The sequence below is a fragment of the Xiphophorus hellerii genome, chromosome 1, assembly GCF_003331165.1.
Source record: "Xiphophorus hellerii strain 12219 chromosome 1, Xiphophorus_hellerii-4.1, whole genome shotgun sequence".
NCBI lineage: Eukaryota > Metazoa > Chordata > Actinopteri > Cyprinodontiformes > Poeciliidae > Xiphophorus > Xiphophorus hellerii.
Window position 1 is genome coordinate 26,466,956 of NC_045672.1, and position 26,423 is coordinate 26,493,378.

At 42.4% G+C, this 26,423-nt stretch overlaps 1 protein-coding gene across 2 annotated transcripts; it reads left to right on the forward strand.

The window, feature by feature from the left end:
* Positions 1-1,183: 1,183 nt before the first annotated feature.
* Positions 1,184-9,720, forward strand: LOC116713953 (transmembrane protein 198-like). 2 transcript variants are annotated; one of them, XM_032554266.1, is made up of 5 exons: positions 1,184-1,712; positions 3,560-3,855; positions 5,043-5,618; positions 7,528-7,655; positions 7,789-9,720. In XM_032554266.1, the coding sequence occupies exons 2-5, from the start codon at positions 3,699-3,701 to the stop codon at positions 7,936-7,938; spliced, it is 1,011 nt and encodes a 336-aa protein (XP_032410157.1). In that variant the 5' UTR covers positions 1,184-1,712; positions 3,560-3,698; the 3' UTR covers positions 7,939-9,720. The 2 variants fall into 2 exon arrangements, with proteins under 2 accessions (XP_032410157.1, XP_032410226.1); XM_032554335.1 differs by lacking the exon at positions 1,184-1,712 and having other exon boundaries at positions 3,260-3,855.
* The last annotated feature ends 16,703 nt before the right edge of the window (positions 9,721-26,423 follow it).

The following is a 26,423-nucleotide window of genomic DNA, read 5'->3' on the forward strand; positions in this document are numbered from 1 at the left end:
ACTGCCAACTACTGGCCATCCACTGCAAGTGCAAGAAAAGTTTGGTTAAATCTAAAGCAACTCAAGAATATCCAGTCCCTCTTTCTTGTCTTGCAGGTAAAAAATATATATATATATTGTGACATCAAGTAACACTACTGATGTATTTTCAAAATAACAATTTTGTATTTGGAGAAAATTACAGCTGATCACGTAAAAAAAAAACAAATCCTAGAAAAAAACCAACATTTCTCCCACCATTTTTCTTCTGTCCCTTTGGAAAACAAATCCTGACATAAAGGATCATAATTCATGCATGAAAGAGATAAGTGTCATGGGATAGATGAGTAGATAAATATATACTTAATTGTAGCTTATAAAGTGTATTTACCATTAATTTTACATGAGGAACGGAGGAGTAGAGTGACCGGCAGGGGGCGACAAAAAGACACAAATCTAAAAAGCTCAGATATTCAGAGCTGCTTAAAAGACATTTGAGTCTGTAGCCTTCAACCTCAACGCTTTTCTACACAAATTCATATTTTTATTATTGCTTTATATTGCTTTTTTATGTCTAATTTATATATACTTTTTTATCCTAGGCTGCTTTCACACTGTGAAAAATGTTAATTGTAACTTACTTCTCTGAATTATGGCAAAGGATCTTTTTAAATCCAAAACTCCTCAATGTTGTTTTGTTTTTTTGTGGGACATCTAAGGTTGTGTCTGAGTGCCAACAGCAGCACCATGCTATACTTGTCGCTTGGTATTTTAAACTACATTATATCTTTAGCTTGTTTTACTGCTTGCAGCTGCAGCGCAAAAAATGTCTGTTTTTAGCAGTGTGGCCCGTGGGATATTTACGTCCATTTAAGTGATTTTCTGCAGCTCTTCACCACAAAAACAGAATATTTACATTTTGTGGCCCTAGATTACTTTCACCTTGCAAAAACACATAGTTTTACCAGTCTATATTGTGTATAAAGTATTTCTTTTTACACTTGAAATGCGCCAAAACTAACTTCCAAGTAACTTTTCAGGAAGTTAAGTCAATAATTTCTTATTATTTATTAAAACATACTGGTTCCACTAGTAAACTATTTCACTTATAACATGGGGAGAAAGTCTTATTATAAGTGAAATAATCTACCAGTGGAACCAGTACTTTTAAATCAATTTTAAGGAAATATCAACTTAAAACAAGCTCCTATATCTTGTTGAAACGCTAGTTGTAAGTTAGTTTTGTCGCATTTCAAGTGTAATTAGATATTTGCACTAGAAATACCTGGTAAAACTTTGCGTTTTTTGCGTGTGGTGAAAAGTTTGGACACTGTTACTTTAATTCTCAGGTATACAAAGACACATGTAGGTTCGAAACTGAACCTATTAAAAAGATATGTTAGGTGAATTAAAGATAGCAGACATGCAGGTTAGTGTTCCTGGAGGATTATGGGTAGTTGACGGTCGAACTCCCTGACTTGGCCTTGGGCTTGGCAGCTGTGTCAGTCTAACGCTGGGGGCAGATGGCCGCCCTCTCAGGCATCAGCTGTTTACAAGCACAGATGAGGGACTTACCGGTTGGACGCTCTCTGTGGGAAACCACACAGTTGATGTAGAAACTCTGGACAAACTCTGAACGCTCCCTGTTTACAGGAATTTAACAAGCTGATCAGGATGCTTACGTCTCTCCTTTAAAGCGCACCTTTAAAACCCGAGCCTGTGGACCGCTGCAGGTAGGCCATGAAAATGTTTTTACACGTTTTATATTCTCATTTCTCACGTTTTCATGTTGTTTGTGGTAATTCGGTGGAGATTATCTGATATTGCAGTAGTGTTTTTTGAGTAAAATTAACAGAAAATTAGGTGTCTTTGTTGCTATTCTTTCATATTTTAGTGTTAATGTTTTAGTTTTACCAGAGACATTTCCACGTGAAAGTTTTCTCGTGCTTTACAGTAACATGAGAATGACTCACCTGCTAAAGCTCCTCTAATTCCATTTGCTGACCGTAGGATCTGCCTCAACAGCTTAGCATGTCGTTACATGGAGGCTAATTTATGCTGCATCAAAAGAATCATACAATCAGCTGCAGGTGAACATGCTTAAAATGTTCAGAAAGTTCACAAATAAGCTTGAAATAATGACTCGTACTTTATAAATGTTGATCTTTAGTTATATTTTGTTGCACATCAGCAAATAAATGCTATAGAACTACAGTACAGATCCATTCAGTAAACTTAAATATTATTAAAAAGTCAACTTTGTTCAACTAGACAAAGTTGAATGTTTTAACACCTTTGTGCCTCTTAATCATGAAGATTTTCTGCTAACAGCTAATAAAAATATTCTAATTTTAAATTAGAATATTACATCAGACCAATAAAAAAAAACCATTTTTAAAAGCAGAAATGAGGTCTTAATAAAAGCATGTTTAATACCTGCTGAAGGTTATTTTCAAAAAACCATTTTAATCTTACAAACTGAATATACTAAATACTTTTACTCCTTTTGAATGCAGGATTCTTCAAGTATTTCTTAAGTGGTTTTTGACTGACATTACTGTTCATTCTGGGAAAATGTCCATCCTGCTGCTTTTATTGGTGTCTAAATGTTTGTTTCCTTCTTATTGTTCAGCAAACAGAGTACCAAACCACATGCTCAGAACAATGCATGCGAAAAACAGAGGCATGGAGCCAGCAGGTCATTTCCTCAGCTGCATCCTGTTCTTAAACCAAACATAAAACTTGGAAGGGAAGCTAGGTTTCCCTCTCTGCTTCCCGAATAGAAAATTTGGGCATGGGAAAAGGCACTTCCTCATCAGCAGTTTAAAAATGACCTTTTATGCTTCCTTGAACAGGCTAGGACAGGTCTGAAGGGATTATACAAAGCATGTTTGTTATATTCTTTGCACAAAATCATTCTCAGAAAATCAGATTTTAATCTGGTCAGCTCTGCCTATGTTGAGCTCCTTGCAAAATGAGCTGCTGTCATTTTAAATCCAAATAAGCTGCTGCTGGCCACGCCCCCCAACACTCACATGTGAAAACGGCTGCAAAAAGATGCGCAATTATACAACCGTACATCTCTGAAAAGCATTAGTAGAGCCTCCTGCATCACCAACTAGAACCCAACAAGTGGTTTCTAAATAATAAATCAACAAAAAGACACTTGTCTTTTCCAGCAGCCATTGTACAGCGCATGGTAAAACTAGTTGACCAAACATGCTGGAGCTCCACTTGGGTTGCTAGGTAACAGGCTGGAATGCACTTTGGTTGCTAGGTAACTGGCGTTGCGTGCTGATTTGTGACGTTACATTCAGAAAGTTTTTGAAATAGCTCACTTTTTAGACACCAAAAAACAGCTGAGTGATTGTTTTAAGCACTTGAGCTGTTTTTAGAAGCAGTAAAGAGTAAAGTACAGAAACGTTCAAAACGTGACTTTTGCATAATAGGTCCCCTTTAATATTAACTAAAAATTATTTAAACATATTGCTTTTCACCACGGGAAAAGGGAAATTACATGACTTGTCACCACTATACAGTCTCTATCAAACCCTGAAATCATGTCCTTTTCTTTTTGCAGGTGCACACCAGGAAACAGCTTAATGCATGCTCTGGATCCAGGAACTTCCTCTTTGCTTGGACTTCCAGTTTCCCTCCTTCAATGAACAAAACACATTCATGTCCAAAGCAGCTGGGCAGCACAAAAGAAACAATCCTCCATGATGGCAGTGTCTTCACTCTACATTACAGAGGAACCTGGAGCTGGAATCACTGAACTGGATATATGTGTTCTTAACAATAATGTGCAATACGAAGTCATCCCGTCTGTCGTGTGCTCCGTCTGCCTTTCATTCGGCCTCATCTACTGCTTTTTTGGTGCGTATCCGCGCTGACATTAGATGCTAGTATTAGCTTACACGAAGCTGTTTTAAATGTTTCATTAGCTCACCTGATGGCTTAAATCCCCCGAGGCAGGCGTCTGCAGGTTGCCAGGGGTTTAGAGTGGATAAGTCCAAAGCTGGAGGAGGCAGATGGGAATCTAAATTTTATACAGACGGCATTCATGAGTCGCCACCTGTTGCACTGAATGAAATCCCACTGATGTCATGGTGTTAACGCTCATTCGGTTTTTAACGGGGATTTTGTGTTTAATGTGCATGCATTGCAACGTGAAGCAAACATTTCCCGTTCTGCTTTCACTGGGAGAAAACGTTGAGATAACGCTCTCAAAGTCTGGTAGTGTGGGCTGTTAAACATTAAACTGATGCAATTCAGCTTATTTTATTCACCAGATGATTTGTGTTTACATATATACAACATATGGCAATACATTTTACATTTTATCAGCCCGCCTAGTCTAAACATTACTGAAATATTCTTAAAGTTTCTTTCCATAAGTGCCCCAACTTCCCTAAAATGCAAAGAAATAAATGTGCATCTTATCATAAACATAAAAAACTAAAATAGTTGCTCTATGGAGAGATCTGGAAATTGATCATAAGCGAAAGTATTCAAACCTTTGTAACATTTTATGTTACAACCACAAATTTTTATGTATTTTATTTATTTATTGCAATGGTAACACATAGTTGTGCTAAACTGTAAAGTGACAGGAAAATATGCACAATTATTTAATATTTTTTACAAATAAATTGAGGACAATTATTAATCTGACTGTGCTTCATTGGTTGCAATATTAATTATGATTCAATATTTGGAAACGTGGCCATCATTTCCTCTGCTGCCTTTGCTAAAACTACAGGGAGACGACAGTTCTACAGCGCAGAAAATTTATGTCGTCCTCAAACGTTGACGATGACGTGTGACGATCAGAAAACAGAATTTCTCCTTCTGTTTTCTGATTGGCCCGGTAGAAAAATCTACCGAAGGAATCAAAGTGAACAGGAGAAAACCCAGACTGTCTGTGAAGCGAGATTTGAATCGAGTGGAATAGTGCAGGAAGGCTAACAGGAAACTAGCTTGTGCTAGGTTTTGTACCTAACTGTGGCTTCAGAGAAGGTTTAAGGAGAGTCTAAGATTGCTGTTATTTTTTGTTTTCGCAGGCTATCGCTGCTTCAAGATGGTCATGTTCTTCTCCGGCTTCATGTTTGCCTCATCTGCCGTGCTCCTGTTCTACCATAAGGAGCCAGACTTTACGGGTCAGTTGAGAGAGGACGCCAAGGCGGGCATCGGGCTTGGAGTCGGCGTGCTGTGTGGACTGTTTACCGCGCTGGTGTCCACGCTGGGACTCCTCCTCTGTGGCCTGCAGCTCGGAAGCCTCCTCTCCCTGTCCATGCTGGTGATTGTGGGACAGTTTCACAGCCTTACTCCAGTGTGGGTGCCTCTTTGTGCCGTACTGGCTGCCAGCATCGCGTCTGCTGTGTTCACGCTGCAGTGGCAGAGGTTGTTCAGCATCTTCTACACGTCTGTGTTTGGAGCTACGACCGTGATGCTGTGCGCGGACTACACGGTGGGCGCGTTTGTGCTGCCGCATCAAGTGTATGACGTGTTTTGTGAAGCGGCTCCGCGACCCTTCTGCTGGTTTAACTGGGCAATCACTGGGATCTGTCCTGTTTTGAGCACCGTGGGCATGTTGGTGCAGTGGTGGCTTACTGCGAGAGGAGTTTCACACTTTGAAGGTGAGTTTTGTTCAGTCTGCAGACACAAAAGTGGATCTTTAAATTAATGGGATTTTATTTGATAACTCAATACAAAGTAGAGTGAGAGGAAAATAATCCATTCATCTTCTGTACCTGCATATTCTTTGTTCACGTTGCAGGATTGACTTTTGCAGAAGGACAATTTAGAAAAGCCAGTTAACCTATCAGTCAATCAATCAATCAGTCAGATTTAATTGCAAAGCACATTTCATCAACACGGCATTTCAAAGTGCTTCAGAGAGATTTGTGGCTGATTCAGAACAAATATGGGTTTGTACAGATAAAGGCAGAATGAGGAAGGTTTCTGTTAGACAAATTCATTGCATTAAGAGCGCAGCTGTTAAAATGCCCTTACAAGCAGCAAACAGGTATTTGAAGCTGCTGGTGCCTCTGGAACCTCAAGGTGGAGGATCCTCCAGAGGCTTGCGGTGCATGAACCTACTATTCAGCCACCCCTAACCAGAGCTCACAAGCAGAAACGGTGGCAGTGGGCCCAGCCGTACATGAAGATTGATTTTCAAACAGACTTGTTCACTGATGACTGCTGTGCAACCCTGGATGGTCCAGATGGACGCAGTAGTGGATTGGTGGTGGATGGCCACCACATCCCAACACGGCTGTGACGTCAGCAAGGAAGTGGTGGAGTCATTGTTTGTGCCGAAATCATGGGGAGAGAATCATTGGTTGGCCCCTTCAGAGTCCCTGAAGGTGAGAAAATGACCTCAGCAAAGTATATGAACTTTCTGACTGATCACTTTCTTTCATGGTTCAAAAAGAAGAGCCGAACCTTCAGTAGCAAAATCATCTTCATGCATGACAATGAATGCTGCAAGGAATACCACTGTGTCATTGGCTGCTATGGGCATAAAATGGAGAAACTCATGGTGTGGTCACCATCCTCCTCTGACCTCTGACCCTATTGAGAACCTTTGGAGTTTCCTCAAGCAGAAGATCTGAATGCAGTTCATATCAAAACAGCAGCTCTGGGAAGGTTTTCTGACATCCTTCAAAGAAATTCAAGCAGAAACTTTCCACAAACTCACAAGTTCAATGGATGCAAGAATTGTGCAGGTGATATCAAAGAAGGGCTCCTATGTTAACATGTGACTCGGTCTGTTAAGATGTTTTTGATTGAAATAGCTTTTGATTTTAGTACATGTGACCACATTCAAAGAATGACCGTTTGAAGTTCTTTATAATCCATAAAATGTTTAGAAAATCTGCTGTGCATAATAATTTGGAACAGTGCATTTTGAGTTTTTGATTTTTGAAAGAAATGTTGTTCTCATGGGGAGCTTTGTTCAGTAAAATTTGATTTATACTGTAATATTTCATGACTTGAAAATTATACTGACCATCATTTGCATTGACCATTTAAAAAAATTTGAGAAAATATCACTTGCATAATAATTGTAGTAACAACAGCAGCCAGGGGTTATTACAACATCATGTACATGAATTAAAGTTAGATAATACACTGAGTGTTTTAATTTCCTTGCAGTTCTTTGAATGATATAGTAACTGAAAGTAGTTCAGTAGGTCAGTTTTAAGAGTCACAAAGCAAGGAATTTTTCTATTGAATTTACGTTTGTGAATAAAAAACTTTGCTAAAAATACAATCAAATTAATTAATAATTTCTTGAATAATTGTGAAAACCAAGAACAATATTCTGCCAACGTAAAGCAAAATCTTTGTATATACTATCCATTACTATCCATTATCCTTCTAGTAAGGATTTTTTTATTATTATTTACATTTTTCATTTTATGGTTTATGGAAACACAGCTGATTGGGACATAAAATATAAAAAAGTTCAAACTGAATAAATGAATAAAACATGAATAAATAAATAAATTATTTTAAATTTATTTTAATTCTCTTTTCCAGGTGCAAATAAAAAACAGAAGAAATATGGAACGAAGCAGAAAAGTAGGGAAGACAGGAGAAGACCTCGGCCATACCGGCAGCGCAGGCCTCCGCCTCTGAAGCGATATGCTGGAGATGTCCTCGCACCAGTACGTGGCTCAAATAAAAACATAAAATGCAAAAATATCCTGATTTCATGACAGAAAACCTGATTGCTTATGAGTTTTTGTCAGTATCTGGCTAGTGTAACAACAGCGCTCATCTCTGCTACCTGCCTTGCAGAGTTATCTCCACAAACTCCAAGAGCGTCAACTGGGCACCGGCTCCTCCACCAGCAGCGTCAGCACCATCACACACACCCTGATCGACTTCAACTTCGAGACGGGCTCCATGGTGCCTCTTACCTCCGCCTCCCCCATCTTCACAGTCTAACCCAAAGAGCAAATCTCTGGGAAAGTAACTTTGAACTGTTTACTTTCACAAAACTTGTTCAGATATTTCAGTTTCTGCTTTGGGTTTTCTTCACAAGCTTTATTGGACAATTGTCCGTCTTTCCTGATTGTTAAATTACATTTATTATTCCTCAGCCTCAGAATTCCAACATTCTTTGAGAAGTTTTATTCTCACAATATTTGTACTCACCTTAAAAGAGTGTGCTGTTAAATGTAAATATCAAAAAACTTTTCTTTTTTAAAGGTGACCTTTTATGCTTCCAACCAGATTAGGATTGGCTTTCGATTCATAAAAATTGTGTTCATTACAATTTTTTTGCACAAAATCATTCTTAGATTTTGGGATTTTAGTCGGGTCTGTTCTACCTATTTGAGTTCCTTCTTTGAAAAGCGTTAGTAGAGCCTGCTGCACAACCAATAAGAATGCAGCAACTGTTTTCTGGATGGTAAGCCAACTAAAAACACTTGACTTTTCCAGCAGCTACATACAGCCATTGTACAGCAGTAAAGCCAGCTGACCAAACATGCTGGAGCTCAGCCAGGTAACGGCACAGTGCCCATTGATTGTGGCATGTGTTTAGGTTTAGGAGGTTTTTTAAGTGGCTCATTTTCCAGATACCTAAAAACATTAACTTAGTACCAAACACCATTTTTTAGGCGCTCCGGCCCAAATGGAAGTATAAAAACATGCAAAATGTGAATTTGCATAATAGGTCTCATTTTAAAAAAAATTCTTCATGTTTGGAACAGTCCATGCCACTTGATGCATCCAGATCCAAACCATATCTTATTTGGGCAATGATATGGATGTCCTGATCAAGGCATATTAGAACAATTTGGTCAAACTCAACTCCCAACACCTGTTGTTCTTGGACTGGCTGTGATTTCATGTTAGCCAACAAGCTTCGCCGTCACGGTTTGTGCTTCAGATTTTTTAAACATGGCAGCCAATTTTTATGTGCATAACTTTCAAACTATGTCAGTTTTTATACTGTATTGTAGGCTCTGCATATTATTTTGTTTGGTATTTTCCTAACAAAGTGACTGTTTTTCAAGACTTAGAGGGATGTTTGCAGAAAAAAAAGAAGAAATTGGCTGCTGCAGCTTCCCTGCACGCAACTAGAAGCTAAGTTTTTGAAGCAGAAACTTTTGTACTGTTGGCTTTCCACTAGCTGGAACCACACTGAGTTATCAACAAGTCATATCACAATAGAGAGTAATGCTGACATTAGCTTAGCACTTTGTGAAACTGCTGAGCAGGAAAACATCAGTAGCAAGTTGAAGGATGTAGTTGTACTGAGAGAACAAAATGTAAAATTTTAACCAAGTTATGCCTGTGTTGACAGCATATTAAACCTGTCAAGATTCTTTTGGGACAAAATATGCAAAATAAATACTGCATATGTAAAATAAAGGGATATGTGGATCATGAAATTGATGGACTGTTGTGTGATTGTACTCGGTTTACAAGCATATACATGGCATTGATTTAATTTGTTTTTAATGTGAAAACCAATTAAAAAATGACATTTGTAGATGCCTAAATTACTTGGATCTGTCTGTAGGACAAAAGAAAATCTTGATCAGGACATTCAAGCTCGCTTAACTAAGAAAAAAGTTAGTTTGCTCAAAGTAAATGTGAATAAAGTTGTTTAACTGTGGACTATAAATTATTACAATGTTGAGTTGGACCAAAGCCTCAGAGCTTTTTTTGTATCTTAGTTAAAGTTTATTAAAATCTGCCAGATCTGTCATTTTCTATATAATTTAAGTGAAATCTGAGGTTTTTATTGATGGGCAAGGCTATACCTCTAGCTTTAGATGAAAAAGGAGAATAAAATACATGACCAACACAATCCCTACACATCTTTAAATGTTCTATATCTGTGAGATGGGTCTCTTAAATAAAGGCGATGTCTGTGCTTTGTTTCTTAAAGTATATTAGAACTTTCTTCCTTTTAATGGGGTTGTTAATCCCTCTAACATTCAACGAACGACAGTTTAGTAGTCCTGTCTTATTCATTTTAAGTAACATGAAAAAATATTCTGGTTAAGTGTCATGAGATGCACATAACTTGGACAAAATAAAGAAATCTCTGACCCTTTATATATATATCTATATATATAGATAGATATATACTGTATATACAGCATATATATCTATCTATCTATATATATATAGATATAGATATATATTTATATATACAGTATATCTATAATTATATATCTATAGTTGTATATATATAGAGATCGAGAGAGATTGATATCGATATGTAGATACATATAGATAGATATCTACGTCTATATATATGATTAAATTTAGATATAGATATATATATCTTGCCCAGAAAGATAAATAATTTTCTAAATTTTTTCCAATTTGTATAGGTTTAGACTTCTAAACGGCTCTTTTTGTTCCATGTTGTTTACATTTTCTTTGTCCAATTCTCCCTTTAATTAATAAATGTGGTTGTCTTATTGTCTGTTTAGAATTAGAAATAAAAATCTTACAATGAATGAACATGAGTACTGATGTTGAACGTGGGGGAAGCCGGAGCACCCGGAGTGAACCCACAGCTACACGGGGAGACCTTTCCCACCGTGCAGTCCTGGCTTTTTCATATTAAAATGTCCAATTAACAACAACAGTAGCTCTTTTTCCAATTAGCGCCAACCAGCCAACCCACACATGGCTCCACCCCCCTATTAAATCTAATATACTGGAGACATAAATTGATGTCTACGCTGGATGGACGTTACTTCTGCCTTTGAACTGGCGCAGACATGAGGGAGTTAGAGCCTTTTTGATTCGCCTCCACAGAGAAATCTTTTTCATGGGGCTCTTTTCTGGTTCAGAGACGTTGTTCTGCTCAGCTGACTCTCCAGCTGCTTGAGTCTCTGATTCCTCAGGTGTAGTTTGGATTCGATCTTCAGTTTTTGGTGTCTCAGTGCTGTGGATCAAGTTTTGATCTGTCTCTATTTTATTTACAATGGTTTCTAGTTTAGCTTTCTTTGCCGTCTTTCTCTTTTTCTTACATTTTGATTTAGTCGATGGCCTTTTGTCATCTGGCTGATCCTCATTCTGTTGTATTTCTGTCACCATTTTGTCTTCAGTTGCCTGCTGTAATTCACCAATCACTGTTTCATTTCTATGAATCTCAGGTATGATGGAGGCTGTCTCATCACCGAATATTTCAGAAAAGAAGTTTTCCGGTATTGAAACTTCATCTTCTTCAGTGTCTTCCACAGAAACTTTATCAATGTTGAGGGTCTCCGGCTCACAGGCAGCTTTCATTGCTGCCTTTCTTTTGTTCTTGCACTTAGATTTCTTTGATGGTTTTTTGTCATCTTGCTGGTCCCCACTTAGTTGGGTTTCAGAGACAGTTTCTTTTTCATTGATCTGCTCTACTTTAGCGATCTCAGTTTCAATCATATGAATGTATGTTTTAATGGAGGCTATATGATCCACAACTGTTCCTAGTATAGAAACTTCCTGTTGTTCACCGTTTTCATTATTGGGGATCTCCAGCTCACAGGCAGCTTTCATTGCTGACTCTGTCCTGTTCTTACCTGTAGATCTCTGGAATATCTTGGTCAGCTGATCCTGATGCCCATTCAGTTGTGTTTCAGAGGGCTGTTTTTGTAGCACTAAAGAGATCTCAGTTTGTGTCGAAATACTTTGATAAACTGGTTTTAATTCATAACTGGATTCCTGTAGATCCATCTCAGTTTGTGTCGAAATAGTTTGACTGACTGGTTTTAATGGATAACTGGTTTCCTGTAGATCCATCTCAGTTTGTGTTGAAGCAGATTGATAAATTACTGTTTTCTGCTTTGGGATTTCTTGCCAATCTGTCTGAGTCTGAACAGAAACCATTGACCTCTTGCTCTGTCTGCTTTCTGAGAGTCCTTTCCTCGCCAGCTCTTGCTGCTGTCTAAGTTTAGCACTTAGTTTCTTATTCGTATCAAACATCTCATCAAGCTGTTTCATTAAATATTTCTCCATTTTGTTGTCCGACGGTTTCAAGTTACCTCTGGTTTCCAGCACATCCATCTCAGTTTGAGTTGAAATTGTTCGACCGACTGGTTTTAATGGATATCTGGTTTCCTGTCCATCCATCTCTGTTTGTACCAAAGCAGATTGATAATTTAATGTTTTCTTCTTTGGGATTTCTTGGTAATCTCTCTGAATTTGAGCAGAAACCACTGAATCCTTGCTTTGTCTGCTCTCTGACAGTAGTTTCTTCACCAGCTCTTGCTGCTGTCTAAGTTTAGCACTTAGTTTTTTATTCGTATCGAACATCTCATCAAGCTGTGTCATTAGGTATTTCTGCATTTCTTTGTATTTCAATTCAGTCTCCTTAAATTTGGCAAGACACGAACAGTTTGCTTGACTTGTCTTGTCAGAAGAGTGGGGCAGATTTTGAATTTCATTTAAACAGCCTCTTTGAACATTTTCTGCAGTCTGATCATCAGGAACCTCAGTTAAATTGTCTGCCTGGATGTTGTCCTTGGGCTTAACCGTAGATGGACTTTTCTTGTCTTTCTGATCCAGTGTCTCCATCGCTTTGGCGATCGATTCATTTTCAGTTATAAGTGAAACGTCCTGCGGTTCGGTATTGTCAGCAGAAACCTTAAGTTCTTGCTGCTCCAACCAGACTGCAAATGGCACCTTCTTCTTTCGCTTGAGCGGATTGGGTGGCTGTATTTCCCTTTCAACAATGTTGTCGGATGCAACGTCTTCGATTCTTGGTTGGTTGGACTCCATTGTATCCTTTGTTTGTTTCAGGGTCTAAGTTAAAATTATTTCTCTAGAAACTCGTTAAAGATTTCACGTTAAGTTTGATGTAAATCTCCAAATGAAATGTGCACCAAACAAAGTTCAAAGTCTTACTGTGAACTGCTAAATAAACTCTCGAGAGAAACGTGTCAACAACGGCTGCTAAACGGCTGTGATGAAAGTAGATGATGTGAGGCGCTTATATAATCGCTGGTGATGTCAGAATTCTGCCTTTGGAGTTATATTGTGATGTCACATTGTGATGTCACATTGTGATGTCACAGTTTCAACTGGGGCTTGTCTGTTGGATTTTTATTAACATGACGGATGCGCGCGCAACCTGACTGCAAAAAGAGTCAGTGGGCTTTTAAACTGTCACTGGTTGCCACAGTTACCAGTGACGTGCGGTCAGGGGACGCAAGTGAGCCAGAGCCTCACCTGTCATAATGGAGAAATATAATGATAAACGAATTTATATTGCTATTTTTACCCTGTGGTTTGTACTGTAAAGTAATTTTTTTTATTTAGCTTAACCAATTTTGATTATTTTTTTCTTCATAATTGAATTTTCGCATTTTTCCATTCAACGCTCGGAAGCCCAGCAGGTGAGGCAGCAGCGAGGTGAGCCTCACCTGAGATTGCGCAACCTCTCGCTAACTGCCAGCCTATGAGAGCAAGTTCCTCCTGTCTGTACGTCGCCAATAAAATGGTTAAAAAAACATTTCATATGTGAACTGCTTTTCCCTAATTTAGCTTATGTATATAATGTACAGTGTTTTTTGTCACCAACTGTGTGTGTAACGTGTTTCGTGGGCTGAGGAGCGATCAGAAACGGCAGAGACCAGATTAGAGGTGAGGCAGGCAGTTCTCTTGCCTGATGGCAGGGGGCGCTCATGATCCCAGACATTGTGACTCCGCAACTGCAGAGTAAGAGACCGTAACAGCGAGCTAGCCATGGAGCTAGCCATATAGTAAAGTGCAGCGATATATTTATAGTTTTCTCCTTTTACCTCAGCAATCACTTATTAATAAAGGCAAAATAACCATTAAGCCTAAAACCATGTTACTGCAACAGGCTGAATGTTCTGCTCTTTGTGTGGGAAATATTTCAGTGTTTTTTTAGGGGCATTGTTGTCAGTTGCTATGGCAACGAGTCTGCGTGTAGCCTGACCAACGCAGAGAGCGAGAAAGACGTGGTTATGAGTGTCTGTGGTTTTTTGTTTCTTTTTTATTGGGGGAGAAAGGGATTACAAAAAGAAAAAAAAAATATTGTACATTGGATGTAGATTTTGTATAGAAATACATTCTGAATAAATATATATTACAGGTCCTGAGTGTCAGAACTGCTGTAACAGTGATGATGCAATCTAAAGGACAAACAGACAGGAGTCAGCAGTGGAACGTAGCGCTGCCTTTAGCATCCAGATTGCTTTATTATTATTATTAGGCCCGAGCAGCAAAGCGCTGCGAAGGCCTATTGTATCTGTGCTGTTTATTATTATTAGGCCCGAGCAGCAAAGCGCTGCGAAGGCCTATTGTATCTGTACTGTTTATTATTATTATTATTAGGCCCGAGCAGCAAAGCGCTGCGAAGGCCTATTGTATCTGTACTGTTTATTAGGCCCGAGCAGCAAAGCGCTGCGAAGGCCTATTGTATCTGTACTGTTTCTTATTAGGCCCGAGCAGCAAAGCGCTGCGAAGGCCTATTGTATCTGTACTGTTTCTTATTATTAGGCCCGAGCAGCAAAGCGCTGCGAAGGCCTATTGTATCTGTACTGTTTATTATTATTATTCTTACCCCCTCTTCGTGTGCCTTTTTGGGGGCTTTATCATATTCAAAAACTCACCAAACTTGGCGGTCGCGTCTAGGCGGTTTAAAAATTTTGAATTTTAAGGTCGCCGCAAAAATCGCAAAAAAAATTGCTCAACGGCGGCAACTAGCAATTTTCAAAAGACCCATTGCTATTCACTTACTTCATCGTAGAGACTTGAAATTCGGTACAGTTGTAGAGCTCACTAAGACGCTCAGAATTTACAAGTAATGTCATAGTGCAAGTATCGCAGGAAGTCGGCCATGTTGGATTGAAGGTCCATTTTGGAGCCTGATTGGGCCGTTTACAGCCTTCGTATTTGATCGAACTCCTCCTAGGGATTTTGATTGATCGGCTTCAAACTCGGTCAGTCTGATCATAAGGCATGTCTGATTTAAAGTTATCAAATTGGTGAGTTTTGGAGCATGTTGAAGGGGGGTTAGCAGGGGTCAAAGTTCACCTACACGCCATGAAACAAAAACCTCTTATATTTCCTATACAAAAACACATAGAGGGACCAAACTTTCAGTGATTGATCGACATCAGGTGTCCTAAAATACCCTGCAGTGAAATTTTTTTTTTATGTAGGCCACGCCCCCTGAGAGCAGGAAGTGTAATGTTTTACTGTGAACGGTCGCTATCTTAGCCCTTTGACCTAATCAACATGAAACTGTGTCCAGAGACAGAAGACAAGTTGGTGTGTTGTGGATTCCAACCCCGACCGGCTGCGATGAAGCAAGTGGGCGTGGCGGCGTTGCGAACGCCATCGAATTTCGTTTGGCTCTGAATTCCACAGTTTCGGGGTGAGCTGCTCCAAACTCACTAGGATGGATCCTTATCCATCCCCGAACAGGAATCCATAGCGATATTTGGTGGGCGTGGCCTAATTTTTCTATAGCGACCCCTAGAGTATTTTAAATGAACAGCCCCATGCCATGCTTTATCCTAGAATTACGAAACTTGGTACATATGTGTATCTTGTCAGGACGTACAAAAAAGTCTATTACAGCCATGGTCGAAACCCAACAGGAAGTCGGCCATTTTGTATTGAAGGTCCATTTTGGACCTCGAGTTTGACGTTTACAGCCTTTGCATTTGATCGAACTCCTCCTAGGGATTTCGATTGATCGGCTTCAAACTCGGTCAGTCTGATCATAAGGCATGTCTGATTTAAAGTTATCAAATTGGTGACTGTATGAGCTTGCTGAAGGGGGGTTACCAGGGGTCAAAGTTCACCTACTCGCCATGAAACACGAAACTCTTATATATCCTGCACAGAAACTCACAGAGACACCAAATTTTCAGTTATTGATCAACAATAGTTGTCCTAAAATACCCTGTGGTGAAATTATGACATCGCTTAGGCCACGCCCCCTGAGAACAGGAAGTGTCATGTTTTACTGTGAACGGTCGCTATCTTAGCCCTTTGACCTAATCAACATGAAACTGTGTCCAGAGACAGAAGACATGTTGGTGTGTTGTGGATTCAAGCCCTGACCGGCTGCGATGAAGCAGCTGGGTGTGGCGGCGTGGCGAAGTGACCTGTAACGCCGATGCCATACGTTTGCTTCTAGATTCCACATGTTTCGACCGAGCTGCACCAAACTTGGCCTGACTCATCCTGGTGTGATACCTGACAATGCTATGTCATCATATTATGACGTCATCTAAGCCCCGCCCCCTCAGAATGAATTAGAGAGATCTTCTGTGTAATTACATAATAAACAGTACATGTTCGTCGTTTGTAGGGCAATGCTGCCCTCTGCTGGCCACTGAAATAGTTTCATTATTTCAGTAATTCGACACCAGAGGGCAGCATTGCCCTGCAGATGAAATTCTTCGATTTTGTAATACACCGGAAAAAATGAAAAATTGGTATTTCTAACACAAAAAGTCACAGAGACTCCAAACTTTCAGTGATTGATCGTCATCAGGTGGCCTACAATACCATATGGTCAAATGATGACATCACGTAGGCCACGCCCCCTGAGAACAGGAAGTGTCATGTTTTACTGTGAACGGTCGCTCTCTTAGCCCTTTGACCTAATCAACATGAACCTGTTTCCAGAGACAGAAGACATGTTGGTGTGTTGAGGTTTCCAACCCTGACCGGCTTTGAGATAGCAGCTGGGCGTGGCGGCGTGGCGAAGTGACCTGTAACGCCGATGCCATACTTTTGCTTCTAGATTCCACATGTTTCGACCGAGCTGCACCAAACTTGGCTTGAGTGATGCTGGTGTGATGTCTGAAAATTCTATGTCATCAGATTATGACGTCATCTAAGCCCCGCCCCCTCGGAACAGGAAGTGCCGTTTTTTTTCCTTGGATAGCTCTGTTTATGGCTCTCTTGACCTAATCAAGGTGATTCTGTGTTGGATGACAGATAGGAAGTTGGTCTCGCTTGCTTTAAAGTGCCAAGAGTTTTCAATGGCGGCAACGCCGTTCGTATACGTTTGCCTCTACATTCCACATATTTTGACCGAGCTGCATCAAACTTGGCCTGAGTGATCCTGGAGGCTTGCCCGTCAATCCTACGTCATCACATTATGACGTCATCTAAGCCCCGCCCCCTCGGAACCGGAAGTGCCGTTTTTTTCCTTGGAAAGCTCCGTTTATGGCTCTCTTGACCTAATCAAGATGATTCGGATGATGAGCTCTGTCATTGCTCGCTGCTGGCTGAACCGTGTGGGCGTGGCCAAATGGCGAATATCAGTCCCTCGCCATATTCATACGTTTGGCTCTAATTCAAGCATGGATCATCCGATTGGCTCCAAACTGGATATGTATGACCTTTGTTCACCTCTAAAGAGCCCAACGGGATTGAGGTGTAATTTGGCTCCACTGCGCCCCCTAAGTTAATACATCGGCTGTATCTCCTCGACGCATCGACCGATCTGCACCAGATTTTTTGACAGTCGTCGGGGAGCGCCGCCGAACGCATTCACGCCTGTCGCCCGGTGGACGGGCGGGGAAAATGCGCGACAGCTTCTGCGGCGGCTGGCGGGCGGCGGTGCTGGAAACTGCGGCAGAGCTTCCGCGGTGGGGAGCGGGCTGCGGCTCTGGAAAACGTGCGAGAGCTTCTGCGGTGGCCGGAACCCCCGCGGTGGCCAATAGGCCGGAGCGGCGCTTGCTGCGAGGGCCGCCCGAGGCTGCTTGCAGCTTTATTATTATTACGATTCTTCCCACCTCTTCGTGTGCCTTTTTGGGGGCTTTATCATATTCAAAAACTCACCAAACTTGGCGGTCGCAACTAGAAAATTTAAAAATTTTGAATTTTAAGGTTGTCGCAAAAATCGCAAAAAAAATTGCTGAACGGCAGCAACTAGCAATTTTCTGTTGACACAATGGTATGAACGTACTTCATCGTAGAGACATGAAATTTGGTACACTTGTAGAGCTCCCCAAAAGACTCAGAACTTACATTTAATGTTATAAGCCAACTATCACAGAAAGTCGGCCATTTTGTATTGAACGTCCATTTTTTACCTCGATTTTGACGTTTACAGCCTTCGTATTTGATCGAACTCCTCCTAGGGATTTCGATTGATCGACTTCAAACTCGGTCAGTCTGATCATAAGGCATGTTTGATTTAAAGTTATCAAATTGGTGAGTTTTGGAGCATGTTGAAGGGGGGTTAGCAGGGGTCAAAGTTCACCTACTCGCCATGAAACACGAAACTCTTATATTTCCTATATAAAAACACATAGAGGGACCAAACTTTCATTGATTGATCGGCATCGGGTGCCCTACAATACCCTATGGTGAAATGATGACATCACTTAGGCCACGCCCCCTGAGAACAGGAAGTGTCATGTTTTACTGTGAACGGTCGCTATCTTAGCCCTTTGACCTAATCAACATGAAACTGTGTCCAGAGACAGAAGACATGTTGGTGTGTTGAGCATTCCAACCCTGACCGGCTTTGACATAGCAGGTGGGCGTGGCGGCGTGGCGAAGTGACCTGTAACGCCGTTGCCATACGTTTGGCTCTGAATTCCACAATTTCGGGCCCAGCTGCTCCAAACTCACTAGGATGGATCCTTATCCACCCACCGACAGGAATTCATAACAAAATTTGGTGGGCGTGGCCTAATTTCTCTATAGCGACCCCTAGAGTATTTTAAATGAACAGCCCCAAGCCATGCTTTAACCTAGAATTACGAAACTTGGTACACATGTGTATCTTGTCAGGACGTACAAAAAAGTCTCTTAGAGCCATGGTCGAAACCCAACAGGAAGTCGGCCATTTTGTATTGAAGGTCCATTTTGGACCTCGACTTTGACGTTTACAGCCTTTGCATTTGATCGAACTCCTCCTAGGGATTTCGATTGATCGGCTTCAAACTCGGTCAGTCTGATCATAAGGCATGTCTGATTTAAAGTTATCAAATTGGTGACTGTCTGAGATTGCTGAAGGGGGGTTACCAGGGGTCAAAGTTCACCTACTCGCCATGAAACACGAAACTCTTATATATCCTGCACAGAAACTCACAGAGACACCAAACTTTCAGTTATTGATCATCAATAGGTGTCCTAAAATACCCTGTGGTGAAATGATGACATCACTTAGGCCACGCCCCCTGAGAACAGGAAATGTCATGTTTTACTGTGAACGGTCGCTATCTTAGCCCTTTGACCTCATCAACATGAAACTGTGTCCAGAGACAGAAGACATGTTGGTGTGTTGTGGATTCAAGCCCTGACCGGCTGCGATGAAGCAGCTGGGTGCGGCGGCGTGGCGAAGTGACCTGTAACGCCGATGCCATACGTTTGCTTCTAGATTCCACATGTTTCGATCGAGCTGCACCAAACTTGGCTTGAGTGCTGCTGGTGTGATACCTGAAAATTCTATGTCATCAGATTATGACGTCATCTAAGCCCCGCCCCCTCAGAACAGGAAGTGCTATTTTTTTCCTTGGAAACTTTCATCTATGGCTCTCTTGACCTAATCAAGGTGATTCTGTGTTGGATGACAGATAGGAAGTTGGTCTCGCTTGCTTTAAAGTGCCAAGAGTTTTCAATGGCGGCAACGCCGTTCGTATACGTTTGCCTCTACATTCCACATATTTTGACCGAGCTGCATCAAACTTGGCCTGAGTGATCCTGGAGGCTTGCCCGTCGATCCTACGTCATCACATTGTGACGTCATCTATGCCCCGCCCCCTCGGAACCGGAAGTGCCGTTTTTTTCCTTGGAAAGCTCCGTTTATGGCTCTCTTGACCTAATCAAGATGATTCGGATGATGAGCTCTGTCATTGCTCGCTGCTGGCTGAACCGCGTGGGCATGGCCAAATGGCGAATATCAGTCCCTCGCCATATTCATACGTTTGGCTCTAATTCAAGCATGGATCATCCGATTGGCTCCAAACTGGATATGTATGACCTTTGTTCACCTCTAAAGAGCCCAACAAGGTTGAAATGTAATTTGACTCCACTGCGCCCCCTAAGTTAATACATCGGCCGTGTCTCCTCGACGCATCGACCGATCTGCGCCAGATTTTTCGACAGTCGTCGGGCAGCGCCGCCGAACGCATTCACGCGTGTCGCCCGGTGGACGGGCGGGGAAAATGCGCGACAGCTTCTGCGGCGGCTGGCGGGCGGCGGTGCTGGAAACTGCGGCGGAGCTTCCGCGGTGGGGAGCGGGCCGCGGCTCCGGAAAACGCGCGAGAGCTTCTGCGGTGGCCGGAACCCCCGCGGTGGCCAATAGGCCGGAGCGGCGCTTGCTGCGAGGGCCGCCCGAGGCTGCTTGCAGCTTTAATTATTATTATTCTTCCCACCTCTTCGTGTGCCTTTTTGGGGGCTTTATCATATTCAAAAACTCACCAAACTTGGCGGTCGCAACTAGAAAAATTAAAAATTTTGAATTTTAAGGTTGTTGCAAAAATCGCAAAAAAAATTGCTCAACGGCGGCAACTAGCAATTTTCTGTTAACACAATGGTATGAACGTACTTCATCGTAGAGACATGAAATTTGGCACACTTGTAGAGCTCACCAAAAGACTCAGAACTTACATTTAATGTTATTAGCCAACTATCACAGGAAGTCAGCCATTTTGTCTTGAACGTCCATTTTTTTCCTCGATTTTGACGTTTACAGCCTTCGTATTTGATCGAACTCCTCCTAGGGATTTCGATTGATCGACTTCAAACTCGGTCAGTCTGATCATAAGGCATGTTTGATTTAAAGTTATCAAATTGGTGAGTTTTGGAGCATGTTGAAGGGGGGTTAGCAGGGGTCAAAGTTCACCTACTCGCCATGAAACACGAAACTCTTATATTTCCTATATAAAAACACATAGAGGGACCAAACTTTCAGTGATTGATCGTCATCGGGTGCCCTACAATACCCTATGGTCAAATGATGACATCACTTAGGCCACGCCCCCTGAGAACAGGAAGTGTCATGTTTTACTGTGAACGGTCGCTATCTTAGCCCTTTGACCTAATCAACATGAAACTGTGTCCAGAGACAGAAGACATGTTGGTGTGTTGTGGATTCCAACCCCGACCGGCTGCGATGAAGCAGGTGGGCGTGGCGGCGTTGCGAACGCCGTCGAATTTCGTTTGGCTCTGAATTCCACAATTTCGGGCCCAGCTGCTCCAAACTCACTAGGATGGATCCTTATCCACCCACCGACAGGAATTCATAACAAAATTTGGTGGGCGTGGCCTAATTTCTCTATAGCGACCCCTAGAGTATTTTAAATGAACAGCCCCAAGCCATGCTTTATCCTAGAATTACGAAACTTGGTACATATGTGTATCTTGTCAGGACGTACAAAAAAGTCTATTAGAGCCATGGTCGAAACCCAACAGGAAGTCGGCCATTTTGTATTGAAGGTCCATTTTGGACCTCGAGTTTGACGTTTACAGCCTTTGCATTTGATCGAACTCCTCCTAGGGATTTCGATTGATCGGCTTCAAACTCGGTCAGTCTGATCATAAGGCATGTCTGATTTAAAGTTATCAAATTGGTGACTGTATGAGCTTGCTGAAAGGGGGTTACCAGGGGTCAAAGTTCACCTACTCGCCATGAAACACGAAACTCTTATATTTCCTATACAAAAACACATAGAGGGATCAAACTTTCAGTGATTGATCGTCATCGGGTGCCCTACAATACCCTATGGTCAAATGATGACATCACTTAGGCCACGCCCCCTGAGAACAGGAAGTGTCATGTTTTACTGTGAACGGTCGCTATCTTAGCCCTTTGACCTCATCAATATGAAACTGTGTCCAGAGACAGAAGACATGTTGGTGTGTTGTGGATTCAAGCCCTGACCGGCTGCGATGAAGCAGCTGGGTGCGGCGGCGTGGCGAAGTGACCTGTAACGCCGATGCCATACGTTTGCTTCTAGATTCCACATGTTTCGACCGAGCTGCACCAAACTTGGCCTCAGTGATGCTGTTGTGATGCCTGACAATGCTATGTCATCATATTATGACGTCATCTAAGCCCCGCCCCCTCAGAATGAATTAGAGAGATCTTCTGTGTAATTACATAATAAACAGTACATGTTCGTCGTTTGTAGGGCAATGCTGCCCTCTGCTGGCCACTGAAATAGTTTCATTATTTCAGTAATTCGACACCAGAGGGCAGCATTGCCCTGCAGATGAAATTCTTCGATTTTGTAATACACAGGAAAAAATGAAAAATTGGTATTTCTAACACAAAAACTCACAGAGACTCCAAACTTTCAGTGATTGATCGTCATCAGGTGGCCTACAATACCATATGGTCAAATGATGACATCACTTAAGCCACGCCCCCTGAGAACAGGAAGTGTCATGTTTTACTGTGAGCGGTCGCTCTCTTAGCCCTTTGACCTAATCAACATGAAACTGTGTCCAGACACAGAAGACATGTTGGTGTGTTGAGGATTCCAACCCTGACCGGCTTTGAGATAGCAGCTGGGCGTGGCGGCGTGGCGAAGTGACCTGTAACGCCGATGCCATACGTTTGCTTCTAGATTCCACATGTTTCGACCGAGCTGCACCAAACTTGGCTTGAGTGATGCTGGTGTGATACCTGAAAATTCTATGTCATCAGATTATGACGTCATCTAAGCCCCGCCCCCTCAGAACAGGAAGTGCTATTTTTTTCCTTGGAAACTTTCATCTATGGCTCTCTTGACCTAATCAAGGTGATTCTGTGTTGGATGACAGATAGGAAGTTGGTCTCGCTTGCTTTAAAGTGCCAAGAGTTTTCAATGGCGGCAACGCCGTTCGTATACGTTTGCCTCTACATTCCACATATTTTGACCGAGCTGCATCAAACTTGGCCTGAGTGATCCTGGAGGCTTGCCCGTCAATCCTACGTCATCACATTATGACGTCATCTAAGCCCCGCCCCCTCGGAACCGGAAGTGCCGTTTTTTTCCTTGGAAAGCTCTGTTTATGGCTCTCTTGACCTAAAGGAAGGTGATTCTGTGTTGGATGACAGATAGGAAGTTGGTCTCGCTTGCTTTAAAGTGCCAAGAGTTTTCAATGGCGGCAACGCCGTTCGTATACGTTTGCCTCTACATTCCACATATTTTGACCGAGCTGCATCAAACTTGGCCTGAGTGATCCTGGAGGCTTGCCCGTCGATCCTACGTCATCACATTATGACGTCATCTAAGCCCCGCCCCCTCGGAACCGGAAGTGCCGTTTTTTTCCTTGGAAAGCTCCGTTTATGGCTCTCTTGACCTAATCAAGATGATTCGGATGATGAGCTCTGTCATTGCTCGCTGCTGGCTGAACCGTGTGGGCGTGGCCAAATGGCGAATATCAGTCCCTCGCCATATTCATACGTTTGGCTCTAATTCAAGCACGGATCATCCGATTGGCTCCAAACTGGATATGTATGACCTTTGTTCACCTCTAAAGAGCCCAACGGGATTGAGATGTAATTTGGCTCCACTGCGCCCCCTAAGTTAATACATCGGCTGTATCTCCTCGACGCATCGACCGATCTGCACCAGATTTTTTGACAGTCGTCGGGGAGCGCCGCCGAACGCATTCACGCGTATCGCCCGGTGGACGGGCGTGGAAAATGCGCGACAGCTTCTGCGGCAGCTAGCGGGCGGCGGTACTGGAAACTGCGGCAGAGCTCCTGCGGTGGGGAGTTGGCTGCGGCTCCGGAAATTGTGCCAGAGCTTCTGCGGTGGCTGGAACCCCCGCGGTGGCCAATAGGCCGGAGCGGCGCTTGCTGCGAGGGCCGCCCGAGGCTGCTTGCAGCTTTAATTATTATTATTAGGCCCGAGCAGCAAAGCGCTGCGAAGGCCTATTGTATCTGTACTGTTTATTATTATTAGGCCCGAGCAGCAAAGCGCTGCGAAGGCCTATTGTATCTGTACTGTTTATTATTATTATTCTTCCCACCTCTTCGTGTGCCTTTTTGGGGGCTTTATCATATTCAAAAACTCACCAAACTTGGCGGTCGCAACTAGAAAAATTAAAAATTTTGAATTTTAAGGTTGTTGCAAAAATCGCAAAAAAAATTGCTCAACGGCGGCAACTAGCAATTTTCTGTTAACACAATGGTATGAACGTACTTCATCGTAGAGACATGAAATTTGGCACACTTGTAGAGCTCACCAAAAGACTCAGAACTTACATTTAATGTTATTAGCCAACTATCACAGGAAGTCAGCCATTTTGTCTTGAACGTCCATTTTTTTCCTCGATTTTGACGTTTACAGCCTTCGTATTTGATCGAACTCCTCCTAGGGATTTCGATTGATCGACTTCAAACTCGGTCAGTCTGATCATAAGGCATGTTTGATTTAAAGTTATCAAATTGGTGAGTTTTGGAGCATGTTGAAGGGGGGTTAGCAGGGGTCAAAGTTCACCTACTCGCCATGAAACACGAAACTCTTATATTTCCTATATAAAAACACATAGAGGGACCAAACTTTCAGTGATTGATCGTCATCGGGTGCCCTACAATACCCTATGGTCAAATGATGACATCACTTAGGCCACGCCCCCTGAGAACAGGAAGTGTCATGTTTTACTGTGAACGGTCGCTATCTTAGCCCTTTGACCTAATCAACATGAAACTGTGTCCAGAGACAGAAGACATGTTGGTGTGTTGTGGATTCCAACCCCGACCGGCTGCGATGAAGCAGGTGGGCGTGGCGGCGTTGCGAACGCCGTCGAATTTCGTTTGGCTCTGAATTCCACAATTTCGGGCCCAGCTGCTCCAAACTCACTAGGATGGATCCTTATCCACCCACCGACAGGAATTCATAACAAAATTTGGTGGGCGTGGCCTAATTTATCTATTGCGCCCCCTAGAGTATTTTAAATGAACAGCCCCAAGCCATGCTTTAACCTAGAATTACGAAACTTGGTACATATGTGTATCTTGTCAGGACGTACAAAAAAGTCTCTTAGAGCCATGGTCGAAACCCAACAGGAAGTCGGCCATTTTGTGTTGAAGGTCCATTTTGGACCTCGAGTTTGACGTTTACAGCCTTCGTATTTGATCGAACTCCTCCTAGGGATTTCGATTGATCGGCTTCAAACTCGGTCAGTCTGATCATAAGGCATGTTTGATTTAAAGTTATCAAATTGGTGACTGTATGAGCTTGCTGAAGGGGGGTTACCAGGGGTCAAAGTTCACCTACTCGCCATGAAACACCAAACTCTTATATATCCTGCACAGAAACTCACAGAGACACCAAACTTTCAGTGATTGGTCGTCATCGGGTGTCCTAAAATACCCTGTGGTGAAATGATGACATCACTTAGGCCACGCCCCCTGAGAACAGGAAGTGTCATGTTTTACTGTGAACGGTCGCTATCTTAGCCCTTTGACCTAATCAACATGAAACTGTGTCCAGAGACAGAAGATATGTTGGTGTGTTGTGGATCCAAGCCCTGACCAGCTGCGATGAAGCAGCTGGGTGTGGCGGCGTGGCGAAGTGACCTGTAACGCCGATGCCATACGTTTGCTTCTAGATTCCACATGTTTCGACCGAGCTGCACCAAACTTGGCCTGACTCATCCTGGTGTCATGCCTGACAATGCTATGTCATCATATTATGACGTCATCTAAGCCCCGCCCCCTCAGAATGAATTAGAGAGATCTTCTGTGTAATTACATAATAAACAGTCCATGTTCGTTGTTTGTAGGGCAATGCTGCCCTCTGCTGCCCACTGAAATAGTTTCATTATTTCAGTAATTCGACACCAGAGGGCAGCATTGCCCTACGGAATGACAGTTCAATGTTGTAATGGAGGAAAAAATTAAATAATTTGTAATTCTAACACAAAAACTCACAGAGACACCAAACGTTCAGTGATTGATCATAATCGGGTGTCCAATAATATCCAATGGTCAAATGATGACATCACTTAGGCCATGCCCCCTGAGAACAGGAAGTGTCATGTTTTACTGTGAACGGTCGCTATCTTAGCCCTTTGACCTAATCAACATGAAACTGTGTCCAGAGACCGAAGACATGTTGGTGTGTTGTGGATCCAAGCCCTGACCGGCTGCGATGAAGCAGCTGGGTGTGGCGGCGTGGCGAAGTGACCTGTAACGCCGATGCCATACGTTTGCTTCTAGATTCCACATGTTTCGACCGAGCTGCACCAAACTTGGCTTGAGTGATGCTGGTGTGATGTCTGAAAATTCTATGTCATCAGATTATGACGTCATCTAAGCCCCGCCCCCTCGGAACCGGAAGTGCCGTTTTTTTCCTTGGAAAGCTCTGTTTATGGCTCTCTTGACCTAATCAAGGTGATTCTGTGTTGGATGACAGATAGGAAGTTGGTCTCGCTTGCTTTAAAGTGCCAAGAGTTTTCAATGGCGGCAACGCCGTTCGTATACGTTTGCCTCTACATTCCACATATTTTGACCGAGCTGCATCAAACTTGGC